A 14,497-nucleotide genomic window follows, 5' to 3' on the forward strand; every position below is an offset into this window, starting at 1 on the left:
TTTGATATCGTTCCATTGCTGGGACATAGTTTGGACATTTAAAGAAACATAACAGATGAAATACTTCTGAAGATTAAAACATGAATTTAAAAAAATACTTCTGAAGCAAAAGTCTTTAATAATAATATATTCAGAATTTTCATTTTATCTTTGTTACACGAACTGGGAACTTCTTATTCAAACTAAAAAAAATATGTTTAAATGCGAGATGTTAGTTAGTAATTTTGTAAATGAAATATGTGAAACAAACCTACGACACTTATAAGTTCTGCTCTAGAACATGTTACATCAGGTAATAATACTAAATACTTTAGTAAATAAGGTTTAATTTCATTTATCACAAATGAAAAAATACTTCATAATTATGCACACATCAACAACTATTTCTTCAGAAATGCTCATAAATTTTAAACAATAAAATATATACAGAAGTAAAAGTTGTAATAATTAAAATAACTGGTTTAAAATTCACATAAAGAAATATTTTGTAACAGTTACAACTGGCATCATAAAATGTTTTAATTTTACATGACAAGAGACAATGTGTGTAAACATCTATATAATCTAAAAATTACTGATGATTGAAATAACCACGAAATTTTTCACATGAAATGTATGTTTAAAGAAACACTTATGTCAAAAATGCTTTTAAAAAAAATCAGCCCATCTTAAAGAGAAGTAACAAAACTAAAGATCCATTACTTTAAAAAATGAGTTTTGTACTTTATAATTTTCATTCACCCTCATGAGTGATTCAAATTATTATTAAAGGATGTAAACAAGTACATAATTTAACACAAATCTGTTCAAAAACTGAAGTTGTATCCAATACATCTAGATAAATGTTCGATATTTTTTAATAATGCACACATTTATAATAGTAAGTACCAATTCATAAACTGAAGTTTTCACTAAGTTCAAATAATTTTCCTTCAATAAATATTAATGTTTGGAGTTAATCAAATAACTTTAGTTTCTCTTCATTACAATTATATAAAGAAATTTAATATGTTGATAATCTGACAGAATACTTAAAAAAAACAACTGATAACCAACGTATACTGAACACTGATAAAAAACAACAACACACACACACACACAAAACCAGCATATTCACAAACTTACCACTGGTATACTTGTATCTTCCTACCTGGCTATTTTATTTTTTAGAATGACCCACCAACCTTATTGCCTTACTGAAGTTTAGAATCTTGTTTTACCAAGTTTTGATCAGTTGAAGAACCTGCTAACATGCAGTATGCACACTTACACAAGCCATAACCTCTAACTATACTCTCTTACTTATTCACACACAAATAAAAATATATACTAAGTAACAAACAGAATATTCACAAACTTACCTTTGGTCAACTTACTTGTATCTTCCAACCTGGCTCCTTTTTTTTTTTTTTTCCATTCAAAGCAAGATACTTTGCTTTTCTTAGTTCATGTTCAATAATCATATCATTGATGACATGATTTTCATGCCTAATCTGAAGATTCACAGACTTTGGAATGTCAGGGATCAACCAACAAATCCAAGATGAGATGATAAATACAAGACACTAAAAAAAAGTAAAAACATGATAAGTTTCACTGGAGCAATTTTTAAAACATAATCCTTTTACATAACATTGTTTAACCAATACAGATTATAAAACTTTATGAACAATGATTAAATCATGAATTTTTCTTAAATTACTAATGAGCATGTACAGTCATTCAGAACAGTATCAGTGCTACACAATTAGAAAAACATTACACTGGATGAACAGAAGCCACAAAAAAAATCTAACACTTTTAGAATTGGGTAATAAAAAAGGATAGTTTTATAACAAAAATGATTAATCCATCCATTTTGTGAAGGATGACTTAGTAAATGTTACTGAAGCTTTTAAAAACATTCTAGGATTGTCCTGGCTGAAGTAAAATGTATTACCTATTATAGCCTATTTATGTTGCTTCATTAAAAACAACTGTACATCGTTATAATGTTTATATATTTTCAGTTGCAGTAAATGTTAAAAGTTTCCAACTCCCTTCAAGTTAATTTAATACAGCATTTCTCAACTGGTCCTGTGGGTTTATGTACATCAAAACATGTGCTTAGCTTCCTCAAAAAAATTTAAATTACAAATAAAAGGTGATTTAGTAAAAGCTATTCACACTTTATATCTGTTTTGAAAACTTTAGTTAAATAAAAGTCTCAGGTTTGTTCTACAATTAGCATTTAAAATATTCCATATTTTGAAGAAAGAAAGTTGTATTTTATGTTCTAAAGTGAAAGATACTGTAAATTGATTTATTTTAATATAAACTAAAATGAACTGTAAATGTAATTAAGTTTGATTAAAAATAAGATCTATAATTTGAAAAATTGTTTCCAACCGTAAAATTAAAACGAACATCAAGCAAGTTGTAGCAAACTGCCAATATATTGACTTATATTCATATTTGTTGTTTGCTGTTGGAGGCTCTCTATGGTCTTGGTACCTGAATGAAGAAATCATGAAATAAAATGACCTTAAAATAGAAGCCAGCACTTTAAACAATTTATTTTATAGAGGATGTTTTGCATTTTATAAATTTTCAACTTTACCTTAAAACTGTTTTCTGTACTCAGTCAAGTTTTTTGAAATAAAGTTAACTTTCTAACTTAAACAACTAAGTACATTTTGTGCTCTTATATGCAATATCTAATTGTTAGAAATTAATTCTACAGTTTTCTTCCAAAAAGTTTCTTTGAAATCCTATTGAGTGAGGAGATTTTGCTGGAATTTTGTGAATCTGATGTCTGGAAAATTTTAATAGATTTGTACCAGCAAAAAAGTAATTTCATCATCCAAGTGTTTTGTCTTCAAGTTCTATTTGTGTTTTATTTGAACAATTTTTGTGTATCAATCCTGAAATACAGTCATTAAAAGAGTTAGTGTAGTTGATTCAAATTTTGCTGAAGATAAAATCAGTAAAGTTCTCTCTCTTGAAGATGTATAACTTTTTTACTGCACACAAAACAGAATCTAGAAACAAACCTTTCATCTTCCTTGGATAAAAATATGTTAAAGTTTTGTACAAATGTTACTTCTTTCAGAATAAAAAATAAAACTGATGGTGAATGTTATGAAATCTCTTGTGATTATTTTTAATGTTTATAAAAGGATAATAAAATTTCTGTTTAGTACTATGAATAATTATGTTACATTAAAAAATATTGCATAATGCACTTGAATAAAATTGTAAAACAACTGTTATTTCTAACTAACCCACAATCAGGTTTATAAAAAAAACAAAAACAAATTCATTACTACTTAAAGCAACACTTTTTGTCGAAACCCATCAGGCTAGCTTCGTGAAGTTTTGGCTTTGACTGCCGAAACAAAAAGAAACTTGCCTGATTTATGGATAGAATACACTCTTTTTATTAGTTATATAAATACAACCAATTGTCCAACAGCAATATAAATGAGAATTACACAAATTTCTTGAAAAACAGAAGATAATACAAGGATTTGTCATTTGGGTTGAAATTTTATATTCTGAGTTGTTAGTATCTGCTATATGTACGTTTCTAATTGGTTGAACAATCTGAAACCCTCACAAGAGAGAGAAAAAAAATATTTGTAAATGAAAAGTCAGAGCATCACCAGATTGTGTAGAGAAGTATATTCATTTTTTTAACTTAAGAATTAAATCTTATGTAATACTAATATTTAAGTCATAAAGTATCTTTTTGTACCAAGTTTAATAATATGTATTATTTTAAGTAGTTTAATTAACCCTTTATTGTCTCCACCCATATATCTACACATGCTAGATATCACCTACAGCATTATATTTGCACATGCCAAACATCATTTCAATCCATATGTCTATGCATACGAGACACAACCTTCATCGAAATATCTACGCATACCAGATATCTTTTCCAATATGTCTGATCATGCTAGACATCATCTGTACCCATCTATCTTTGCATGCTAGGCATCATTTCCACCAACTTATACATGCCAAATGTACCATGTTGCATTCAACTGCCTTGAATCTGGTTCATTGTGGTAAAAATGTTGTTGCAATGATGAAAAATACTTTCATGGATGATAACTTTGAAACTAACTCAATAAAATGTTTGTACCTTGCACAATTTGATATCCCATGTCAATAGGGTTAAAGTTTGAATCTACGTAAAATGGTAGTAACTTGTGCACTTTCATGTCCGATGTCAGCAGGGTTAAAGTTTGAATCTACGTAAAACGGTTGTAACTTGTTCACTTTGATGTCTCACGTCAGTAGGGTTAAAGAGACACCACACTGGTTCTTAATCACACATACATTGTTTTCTATGCTCTGTTAATTTGAAACAATAAAACAAAAATTAACACTTACTTGCAGTATTCCACACTGGTGTCAGGTTCAGAAAGAATATTCAAATCACCAGGAAAGTCACTGATGTTGAAATCTGACAGAGTAAAGTTCAGAAATCCATTCAGTGACCCATCTGGTGAAATGAAAACTTTATAAAATGTCTCCTCTATAAAACTTGATGTAAAGGCAATAATTAGTGCCTGAAAAGTAAGAAAATAGAATTAACAGTTCAGAAAATAACACACTTTCTTTCACCTTAAATAATATACTGTAATATTATTTAGTTTGATTGTGTAAGAGCAAACATTATTAAGTTTCACACCATTAAGTATATTAGTGAAACACAGTTAACTGGGTTTGACATTGTGGATTATAATAAAATTCACTGTGTTAAATGTCTATTGCATCACTAACCATGCTTGATAGAACAGAAAATAATAGCATTTTCATCTTAAATTTCTTATGACATTGTTACTTTTATATTAAATGAACATCAATTTACTATATAGAATTATTATACAATATAATTCCAAAATAAAGTAATAATATGGTGACACTGTACTTCAAGTGATCAGAAAGGTAAAAAACAATTTATTGTTTCTATTGACATCAATATGTAATACATTATAAACTCCTGTCTCTTCATAATAGTAACAATTAAGTTTTTATATCACATCAAAATTGTGATAGATCAACACCATGACAATTCTTCAATGCACAAAATTTCGTCTTAAATTAATAACAACCAATGGTCAGTAGGTGTAAACTTGTAAACTGACTCACAAAAAGAAATCACATCAATGTATTTTATAAACCCACTAAAGGTGCTTTAGAAAATCACTGCAGAAAGAACACAAGTACACAGAAATTCTAAAAGAGATCATATTAAGTTACAGTTTTGGAACTGACCTATACTTATAACATTAATTACATTAATTTAATAATCACCTTAAACATCAAACGTTTCTCAAAATAATTTCATAATTTAGATAAAATTTGAAAGGAAATGCAAAGAGTTTATTTCACTTATAATGATTCTTAAGGTGTCTCACTCTAATATCATACATGTGTATGAAGTATTCCTTTATCACTGTAATCAGTGTATGTGATATTACTAACAGTTAGGGTAAAGAACAAGTAAAACATTGCTCATAATTCTCTGTACTTACATTTGTGATGACAGAAATCTTTCCAACAGAATTAAGAATTCTGTACCATATTCCTATCAAAATAGAATCAACCTATTAGGATAACTGGAATATATTTCAATAACTTTACTGTCTAATCTTTTTATTATTTTTTTGCTTACAAAACAATTCTCTTTCATTAACATTACATTCATGTATAGAATGGATTATATATATCTCAGCTAAGTTATGAATTAAAACTTATCACTAAAGACTAATCAGGAGTTATTAATTAACTCTAATAATTCTTCTCTGTATATTTAGTGTAAAAAAATCAAGGTTTGAAATAAAACAAACTTCAAAGTATGAATATTACATTACTTCACTATCTGGGTAACTAGAAATGTCATAATGAAAATACCTAAAAGGCTAAAATCCAAATATTTCTTACAACTGATTGGTTCACACATGACTGTCAAATGATTGTTATTATTTACTAATAACAGTCCTCACTCAGTTAATGGAAGAGTGTTTGTATGTCACAAAGAAGTTGGGTATCACAACATTGTCTACATTTTAAGAGCTTCAGACTGTGATTTCTAACAGATTTACCATGATACATTTGTTTTAGTACCTACATTTGTTTCAATATAGTTTTCCTTTTTTGTATGTGATGTATATTGTTGGCTATGTATTGCACAAGTCCCATCTGTTCTTGAAATTTGCAGAAGAATCTCAAGAGTAAGATTTAATATTTATTTATTTTATGAAAACACTAGCATCTTCCAACTTTGGTGAATATTCTAGAAACTCACAATAAACTATATAAACCAACATGCCAAGAGCAGGAAGAATATTATTAGTCAGTTAAAGTCAGTGTGATATAGGCCTCAGAAGCTATTATTGTGATTAACACCAATTAATCATAAAACTACAAAATTGGGAACCAGGTATGCAGTAGATTTTGAACATTACAAACCATTCAATTTCAACACATTAATTTGGGATATTATTTTTTTCTACAAGGACATTAAATAGCATCCCTGGAAAAAGTCAGTTTGTAATCAGTGCAAAGCCATACAAGATAGCCAGCTTAAGTGATGTGTGACAGTCTCAACTCGAATTGAATTTGCTTGTTATGGGCCTGAACTGTCGATAAAATATCGGGTTCTAGATCATATATAAAACTCAGTATTGTTTCTAAAACTCTTGTACCTAAACCCTAATTTGTAATAACTATAATTATAATTTGTGTCGTTTTTCTTTTTGCATATTTTAATATATTTGTGTCATAATAGAGAACAGTACATGCCAATCTTGTTGAGAAATATCATATTTTAATACATACTAACATTTAAATAACAACTAAATTCAAATTAGTGATTATTTAGAGCAATAATACATAATGTATGTAACATAAATCAGAGACTTGTCTGAAATAAAAAATATGTAACATTGTCAATTTACTTTCTTCTTAACAGACTAAAACTAAACAGCTTGCTGTATTCACCACACTGTGCACTCATCAATGTTCTTAACTCTTTCTGCAACAGGTCGTCGTAAGAAAGTGATAAACTTCCTAGCATCGAGCCTGATTTCTGTGATGTTGTTTAGTGAAGCAAATAATGGTGCCAGAGGAAATGCAACCACAAAAATTGTGACAAATCCAAACTGCAACACTGGAGAAGGAGAACAAATTACAGAAACGTTTATTAATTGAACTGTACATTTAATGTTTGAGGAAGTTTTTATGATTTAGACAGTTAAATATATTAATGTAATTAGTGGACTACAATTACAATAATACATGTGGTGACTCCTTGGAAGTATCACACTTTATTACACAGAAATTCTAACCTTATGGTGTTGATTCAGGTCTAGAGGTGGTTGAATAAGAGATTTAATTTCTAGTTTGACATGAAAGTCAAGACAAACATTAACATCAAAATCAAGTAGCATATTAATAATGTTTCATTTAAAAAACAAACAAACTAAAACACAGACAAGGACCTTTAAAATTGCTGTTCCAAAAAATACTAATCATTGAGGTGGTGTAGCTGTTTTACAGGTATTTAATAAACGTTTCCTCTATATATTAAACTGTTCTGAAAAACAAGCTGAAACCCATAAAATTAAAAAAAAAATTTCTTTGTTTGTTGTTAAATGCAAAGTTGTACGATGTGGAATTTGACCCATAACCACAGCGGGAATCAAATGTTTAATCTTAGCATTATAACCCTTCAGGCTGAGCAAGAAACACAATTCATATCCATTTCTACATCATCAAAAACATTCTAAATGCTGCTCCAACTAAGTTTTTCACATACATTATTATCATATCACACATTTCATCTTTACTGTTAATTATACATTAAATATCTAAAAGTATTTTAAATTACGTTGGAGGAACTTAAAATAATATATCATTCATTTCCATAGTAGTCAGTTACTCAGTTAACTACAATTAAAATAACTTGATTTTAAGGCTCTTGAATGATGTACAAACTACAAGGTCATTGTTAAAGATCTAACATTTTTCACAGACATGGAAAAAGTACCATTTTAACCTGTTCAAGTTTTTATGTAGAACATATGTATCTCTTAATGTAATTATTTTCACATCATTATTTTAAACTTAAACCTTACCCTTTTCAAGATATTCACCAAAAAGACCCAATTCTTCTTGGTTTATTAAGTTGTAGTCACTCTCCCACTGGTTTTCATGAGCACACTGATCCTTTTTATGCACTGACCACTTCTTGTAAACCCGTAACAGCCATCTAGATAAATACAAAAATATTTTTACCTAGTTTTAAAATAATATCAGTTTTTGTTGTTGACATGAATGTATAAATAGTTTAATTTTACATACAATCTGACATACCACATGTTTGACTGAACATTAATAAACTATGAATCTCGAACATATCAAAATCACTTTTTGAAAAAAAAAGTACAACAGTTCTAATATCTCAAAATGAGCCAACTGTCATAGAAAATGTTCTTACATGAAATTATTACAATAAATGTCTATTTTAACTAAAAAACTTACGGAACACCCATTTCCACCACGGCGTTAATGAGCTGCTTCCCTGCCACAATTATAGCTAACTGCAAAGAGAGTTCAAACAAACACCCTCCTGTTCCACACTAGAAAGAAATGTAGAAAAACAGTTTCAAAATTACTGTGGCAATACCACTTTAAAAAATATCTCAGAAAGGACACAAGACTGAAAAGTACAATAAGATATAAGTTAGTGAGTGAGAGCACTAATAACTTGCCCAGGATCAAATGGTCCAAAAAAATAATGTTTCAAACCTCAAAATTTAAAGAATGTGTGTGACTAACATGAAAAACTTTGATTGATTCTTCATAGTTTAAGTTTCTCATGACAGGCTCAATCCCAGGAACTGACCTAACAATTATTCTGTGCTTGTTATAGTATTACAATGTATTCACATCATTTGGCAGGCTTTAAGCAAACATAAAAAGTTTTTTGCACACCAAAGATTATATTTTTTAATGGAGTATTTTCACTAAAAATGTATCTGTGAATACTTACATATGTATAGATGAATAAATAGAGAATTTCTGTTTGTTAGTCTGAATGTTGATTTCCATGTTTAGCTTAAAAATACTTTTCTTAGTCTCAAAAATTTCAAACCTTTTTCTGTAATATCTAAACCTAAATCCTTGTTACTGGTGTAACCCATGAAGCAGTGAAGAATGACTGTCTGGAATGACTTTAAATTGTGATATTAAACTACTTATGTTTATACTAAATAGTTTTATGCTCATAATAGTGTGTGTATGTGTATACATTGTTAAATGTTATTGTTTCATTGCCTTTATAACCCCTAACTAATTACTATTCATGCCTTAATAAGTTGTAAATCATGTGACAAATATGCAGCTCTTGCTATGCTTTTGAATTCCATTATGCACGAGCTACTCATGAACATTTTTTAAAATATCACTATTATTATTAGTTTTTTGTTTGTGTGTTATTTGGTGTGTTTTATTTTAATTTTGTGCAAAGCTACACAAGGGATATCTGCACTAGCTGTCCCTAATTTAGCAGTGCAAGACTAGGGGGAAGGCAGCTTGTCATCACCATCCAGTGCCAACTCTTTCACCAACAAATAGTGGGATTGACTGTACCATTATAACGACCCCACGGCTGAAAGGGCGAGCATGTTTGGTGTGACGGTATTCAAACTCGCCACCCTCAATTTACGAGTCGAGTGCCTTAACCACCTGGCCATGCCAGGCCTATTATTATTAGTAGTAACAGTAGTACTTATTTTACTTAATCTAACCTAACTGATCTAAAGAGATTTCTATTTTTAAACAATAATTTCCCATGGCAATCAAGGTTAAATTGAAAGCAAAATATGGAATTTTATTCACAGGAAACATTGCAATATGATAAATCACTTGACAGATGAAAACCACGGCTTTCTATTGGTTTTAAGTAATACTGAACTTAGTGACTTAAACACTGATTGGAAATTTCTTATAAAGAGGACGTCACAAGTGGGTGTGGCAAGATAGATTTGATTTCATGTCTCTGGAACCAAATAATATCAAACGCTATGAAAATTATAGTATGCCTTAGTGAAATTATATAATAATAAGTGATTTACATTAAATTTCATTTTCTACTTCTTGGAGGGTGGTAAATAAATAAGAGAAGAAAAGGCCTAGAGAGAAAATGTTACAATTCTTACACTAGAAAATTCTAGTTTTTTATTTTAAATATTGCCTTCTGAAAGTAAAATCTTTAAACTTGTATACTATTAAAATATGGATTAAGAGCTATGTTTTCAGAGTTTATTTATTATTATATCATGAAAAGAAAATACTTTAATCAACTTTTGAATGTAACTCACTAAAACTTTAAGACATGCACAGAAAAAATGTCTACAGAGAAAGGGTTAATATTGCTATTTTTTCCCAGCCAACAGGAAGTGTACTTTGAATAAAAATAAAGATTTCATGTTTTTTTACCATGAATTTATGACTTCAGGTCCCAAATACCAGTGCAAATACAGGAGTTCTTATAGTTATTTGACTGATTGCTATTATGTTATTGAGCAAAACATTGTCTAACCAGGTTTCAGATTGAGCATATACATATTGATAAAGTAGGTCATAGATCAGTGTTGTCTGTGTAAAGTAGATTACCTCAAACAGTGCTGGTTAGTAAGGTCATGTGGGAGCTTATGTACGTACATTAAAATGTAGTTTGTTAGAACAAGAAAGAAGTAATTTAGGTATGTTACTTTCTAATCTAAATTACATTTGTCTGTGTATAAATGAATAATTATTACTGATCTTGGATCTTATCTAAGCCTAGATCTATACTACTGCGAGAAGCAATAAAACAATGCAGGTGTCCTAATGATACTCAGGCCTAAACACAGGTCTAAGCAACACTGAATGATATGTGCAAATTGGAGATAGTTTTACAATGCTTTATGTTTAGTGTCATTTCTACAACACAGTGACAATGCTGGATACTTATAATTTCTTGGGATAAAATTTCAAAAACCAAAAATTCTTTTGAATATGTCTAAGTGACAACTTAAAAAAAAGAACATTAGAAAAGAAAATCACAAAAGTCCTTAATTATAGAACATATTTAGTTTTATAGATACAGTATAAAATCAAATCCTATTTGCAAATTTCAACTTAAACTAAGAACAAACAACACAATTATTAATAAAATATTCCCTTCAATGTTTCAGTTACTTTTTAACTTATTATTTAAATTCTTAACTCATAATATCCTTACGTATTTAGAAGTTAATTAAGTTAATGGCCATTTTGGCCAACTGACCACCATTTTGCATACAATCTTCACATGACTATATCAACTTTAAAGACACTTTACAACATTCATGTTTCAATATTACCAGGAGATATAAATGAAAGTCTGAAAATGGCAAGTTGTCTTAATTATTTTGGTAGTGCAAAAGTAAATACAAAGATAGGATTTTATAAATAATAAACTGCAAACAACAACATGATGTTATTTATTATGACTTAAAGAACAGAAAAGTGGAAATTACATTCCAGTTTTAGTTTCTTAAAAATTACAAGATTACTGGGAAATTAAAAGCCTCTAGAAGGTTTATTTTCTGAAGTTATCTAAAAATAAAAGTTAACATTTTACTTAAACTGAAAATTGTTTCCAATAATACTTACCATCCACCAACACTCTAGCTAGAATCTCACATTGATAAAAGTGTAGGGGGGCAGTGCAGGCATGATCCACACACAAAGCATTTGTATAGAACAGGAATGTACCAAGAGAAAAAGTGGTACAAGAGTGTGGAAATTACACCCTACCTCTATAACAAATATGCTCTTCACTTGGAGCTTTGTTCCTGAATCAAAGGCAGAACAGAAAATGAATAATCATCAGGTAGGCCACCCCTGACCAGACAGCCAAGATTCTATGGCTCAGGGTTGAAATTAAGGGGTTGTAGTACCTATATCCCATGTTGCTGGCTATGGTTATCAGACCACAATGTTATATATATATATACTTTAGATTCCAACATGTAACCACAGAATGTTGCATTTGGCACCATCAGAATAATGACACAAAACTAAGCAACACTTAACGAGTCCAAAAGGTAACACCCGAGGCTAGGAATAATGGGATCCAATATTTCATACTCAACAAATGAACAGAACTCATCTGGTAAGGAATTATGAACATTTGTTTTCAGTCTCTAACCAAGTGGATAAGGTGTATTCTACTTAACCCTGGAATTATGTGGAACCTGCACTCAACCAAGGACTTACAATGGAATTGCTTTAGTTTCAAAATTATGATATAGTGAACCAACCTCCATAAATGATAACCAAAACTGGCACTGATCAAAGAGAAGGGTTTTGCACTCCCCAACTAGATAACTGTATGCAAAATATGAACCAAATTTATGAGTAGGTTCCCAGGAAGGCTGGAGCCACTCTTTCTGAAAGATAAAAAAAAACATCTAGAAACCCTAGAAGGAGGACCCCTGACTATGCCCTCTTCTCCAAGAGTGGTTGAACACACTCAAAAACTTTGGTGGAAAAGCCTCTTGTCTGCCACAGATTCTCAAGCTCCACTAATACAGCCTGGTGTGCTAAAATGCACTGGGGAGACCTGAAAAACAGAGCTCTGGAAACTGTGGAATAGGTGAATCAAGTTCCCTACATTTTTTTCAAAGCAAACCAATCACAATTTATTCAATATGAAGATTAGCAAGATCCTTTTTAGCTGTATTCATGAATGTCCATGAGTGGCAATCCATAATAAGAGAATATCATCTGGTAGGTGCCTAAATGATCTTACAGGGCACCTCATTTTGACAGAACCTGTTGCATATTGGTGGTAGTAATTATAGTGAAAGTAGTTGCTAGTATCAAGTCAAAAAGAGAAAGCATACTTGCCTCAGAAGCAATCACCCCAGAATGAGATACCATGAAAATAAAGGGACCCTGAAAAAATAAAAGAGTATATGATTGAGGAAAATACTCATTTCTGGTAAAAGCCCAGCAGATGTGGTAAAAAAATATACAGGAAGTACTGGGACACCATCAGAAGAGAAATTGGCCAGATCATGTAAACAAAAAGATAGGAGTGTAATAGAAGTATTCCACATACCAGCCGACACAATGTCTTCAAAGAACCACTGGACCGAGCAGCTAATGACACTGGATATTGAGAAATAGCTACAATTTCAACAGATGTTAAGTATGTTTTGGAATTATTATACAGTACTATGAATAAACTGTGTACAAAAAGAAAATTTAAATAACAGTTTAACACCTGAACTTTTATAAAACAAAAAAACTGACAATGTTATACATACTTCCTCTTGTCGATATCCAAACAATGAATTGTAATGTCCTGGATACCCAACAAACCTGTTGCATCAAAAGATAAATTTTAACATAAACAACTTTCTTCACATGTAACATAAAGATAAAAATAAAATCTAAAAAAGTCAATTCTGTATTGATGAACTATTCACACTTTCTCCATTGTCCTTTTTCATTTTTAAGTCTCCTAAAATCTCAAAGGTAAAACCACAAGTTTGTGGGTAATTAAGCACAAAGCTACACAATGGGTTATCTGTACTCTGCCCACCACCAGTATCAAAACCTAGTTTCTACCAATGTAAGTTTGCAGACATACTGCTGTGTCATTGGGGTAAGAAGTACAAGTTTAGGACATTTTTAAAAAATAAAGAATTCTATGCCATTTCAACAAGTTATTATTAAAATTTCCATGACCATTTAATTCACTCTAAGCACAATAAATGTAAAAAACATTTTAGCTTGTTATATTTAGACTTGTACATCAATAAATTATATTATTCAGCTAAAACATTAATTTTATCTGCAATATTTATAAATAAAGGGCCCTCATAATGCTAAGTTTATTTTTAATGAACAAAAAATAATGTGCTTCAATATTTGATTAGTTACCTATAATCTGAATTTGAAAGGGAATACCCTTTTTATGGTGTTACAAGTTTGATTTTATTGCTTAAAACATTTTTCTTACATATGAATTGTAATAATATCTTTGTATTAAAAACTAAAAACCAACAAAAGTAGAAAAAAATGAACACATAAAGGTAAATACAACAGTTTAGCACATTGCTTCAACAACTTAATCTACTTCAACCTACACATGCAGATATTAAAATGTTTCAAAAATCATGTTACATGTGATTTTTAAACACTTCTATGAACAGTAATAAGTTAGTCTACAAAACAACTTGAAAGATTAGTTTTTATAACTATGTATTATCAGCTGTCTTTTAGTACCATTTATTTTGAGTTCACTGTTTCTTTTTTTGTAAACAACTTCATTTCATATTTTAACACAAATTACTCACCTTCCTTTAAAAAATGCAATGTAAAAAACTGATGAATAGTAGTTGACAAACTTCAAACATCTTCAAAGTCAAACTATTTTCATTCTGAGTGCGATGTATTT

At 29.8% G+C, this 14,497-nt stretch overlaps 1 protein-coding gene across 3 annotated transcripts; it reads right to left on the reverse strand.

The window, feature by feature from the left end:
• Positions 1 to 535: 535 nt before the first annotated feature.
• Positions 536 to 14,497, reverse strand: LOC143242189 (anoctamin-7-like). Of its 3 annotated transcripts, XM_076485545.1 has the most exons (7): positions 14,397 to 14,497; positions 13,362 to 13,416; positions 8,542 to 8,639; positions 8,136 to 8,269; positions 7,000 to 7,168; positions 5,532 to 5,584; positions 3,396 to 4,562 (listed from the first exon to the last, which is right to left on the reverse strand). In XM_076485545.1, exons 3-6 carry the CDS (start codon positions 8,550 to 8,552, stop codon positions 5,563 to 5,565), a joined length of 336 nt encoding a protein of 111 aa, XP_076341660.1. In that variant the 5' UTR covers positions 8,553 to 8,639; positions 13,362 to 13,416; positions 14,397 to 14,497; the 3' UTR covers positions 3,396 to 4,562; positions 5,532 to 5,562. The 3 variants fall into 3 exon arrangements, with proteins under 3 accessions (XP_076341658.1, XP_076341659.1, XP_076341660.1); XM_076485543.1 differs by lacking the exons at positions 8,542 to 8,639; positions 13,362 to 13,416; positions 14,397 to 14,497 and adding exons at positions 536 to 1,565; positions 2,407 to 2,493 and having other exon boundaries at positions 4,384 to 4,562; XM_076485544.1 differs by lacking the exons at positions 8,542 to 8,639; positions 13,362 to 13,416; positions 14,397 to 14,497 and adding an exon at positions 537 to 1,565 and having other exon boundaries at positions 4,384 to 4,562.

Source organism: Tachypleus tridentatus, unplaced genomic scaffold (assembly GCF_004210375.1).
Source record: "Tachypleus tridentatus isolate NWPU-2018 unplaced genomic scaffold, ASM421037v1 Hic_cluster_2, whole genome shotgun sequence".
Classification (NCBI taxonomy): domain Eukaryota; kingdom Metazoa; phylum Arthropoda; class Merostomata; order Xiphosura; family Limulidae; genus Tachypleus; species Tachypleus tridentatus.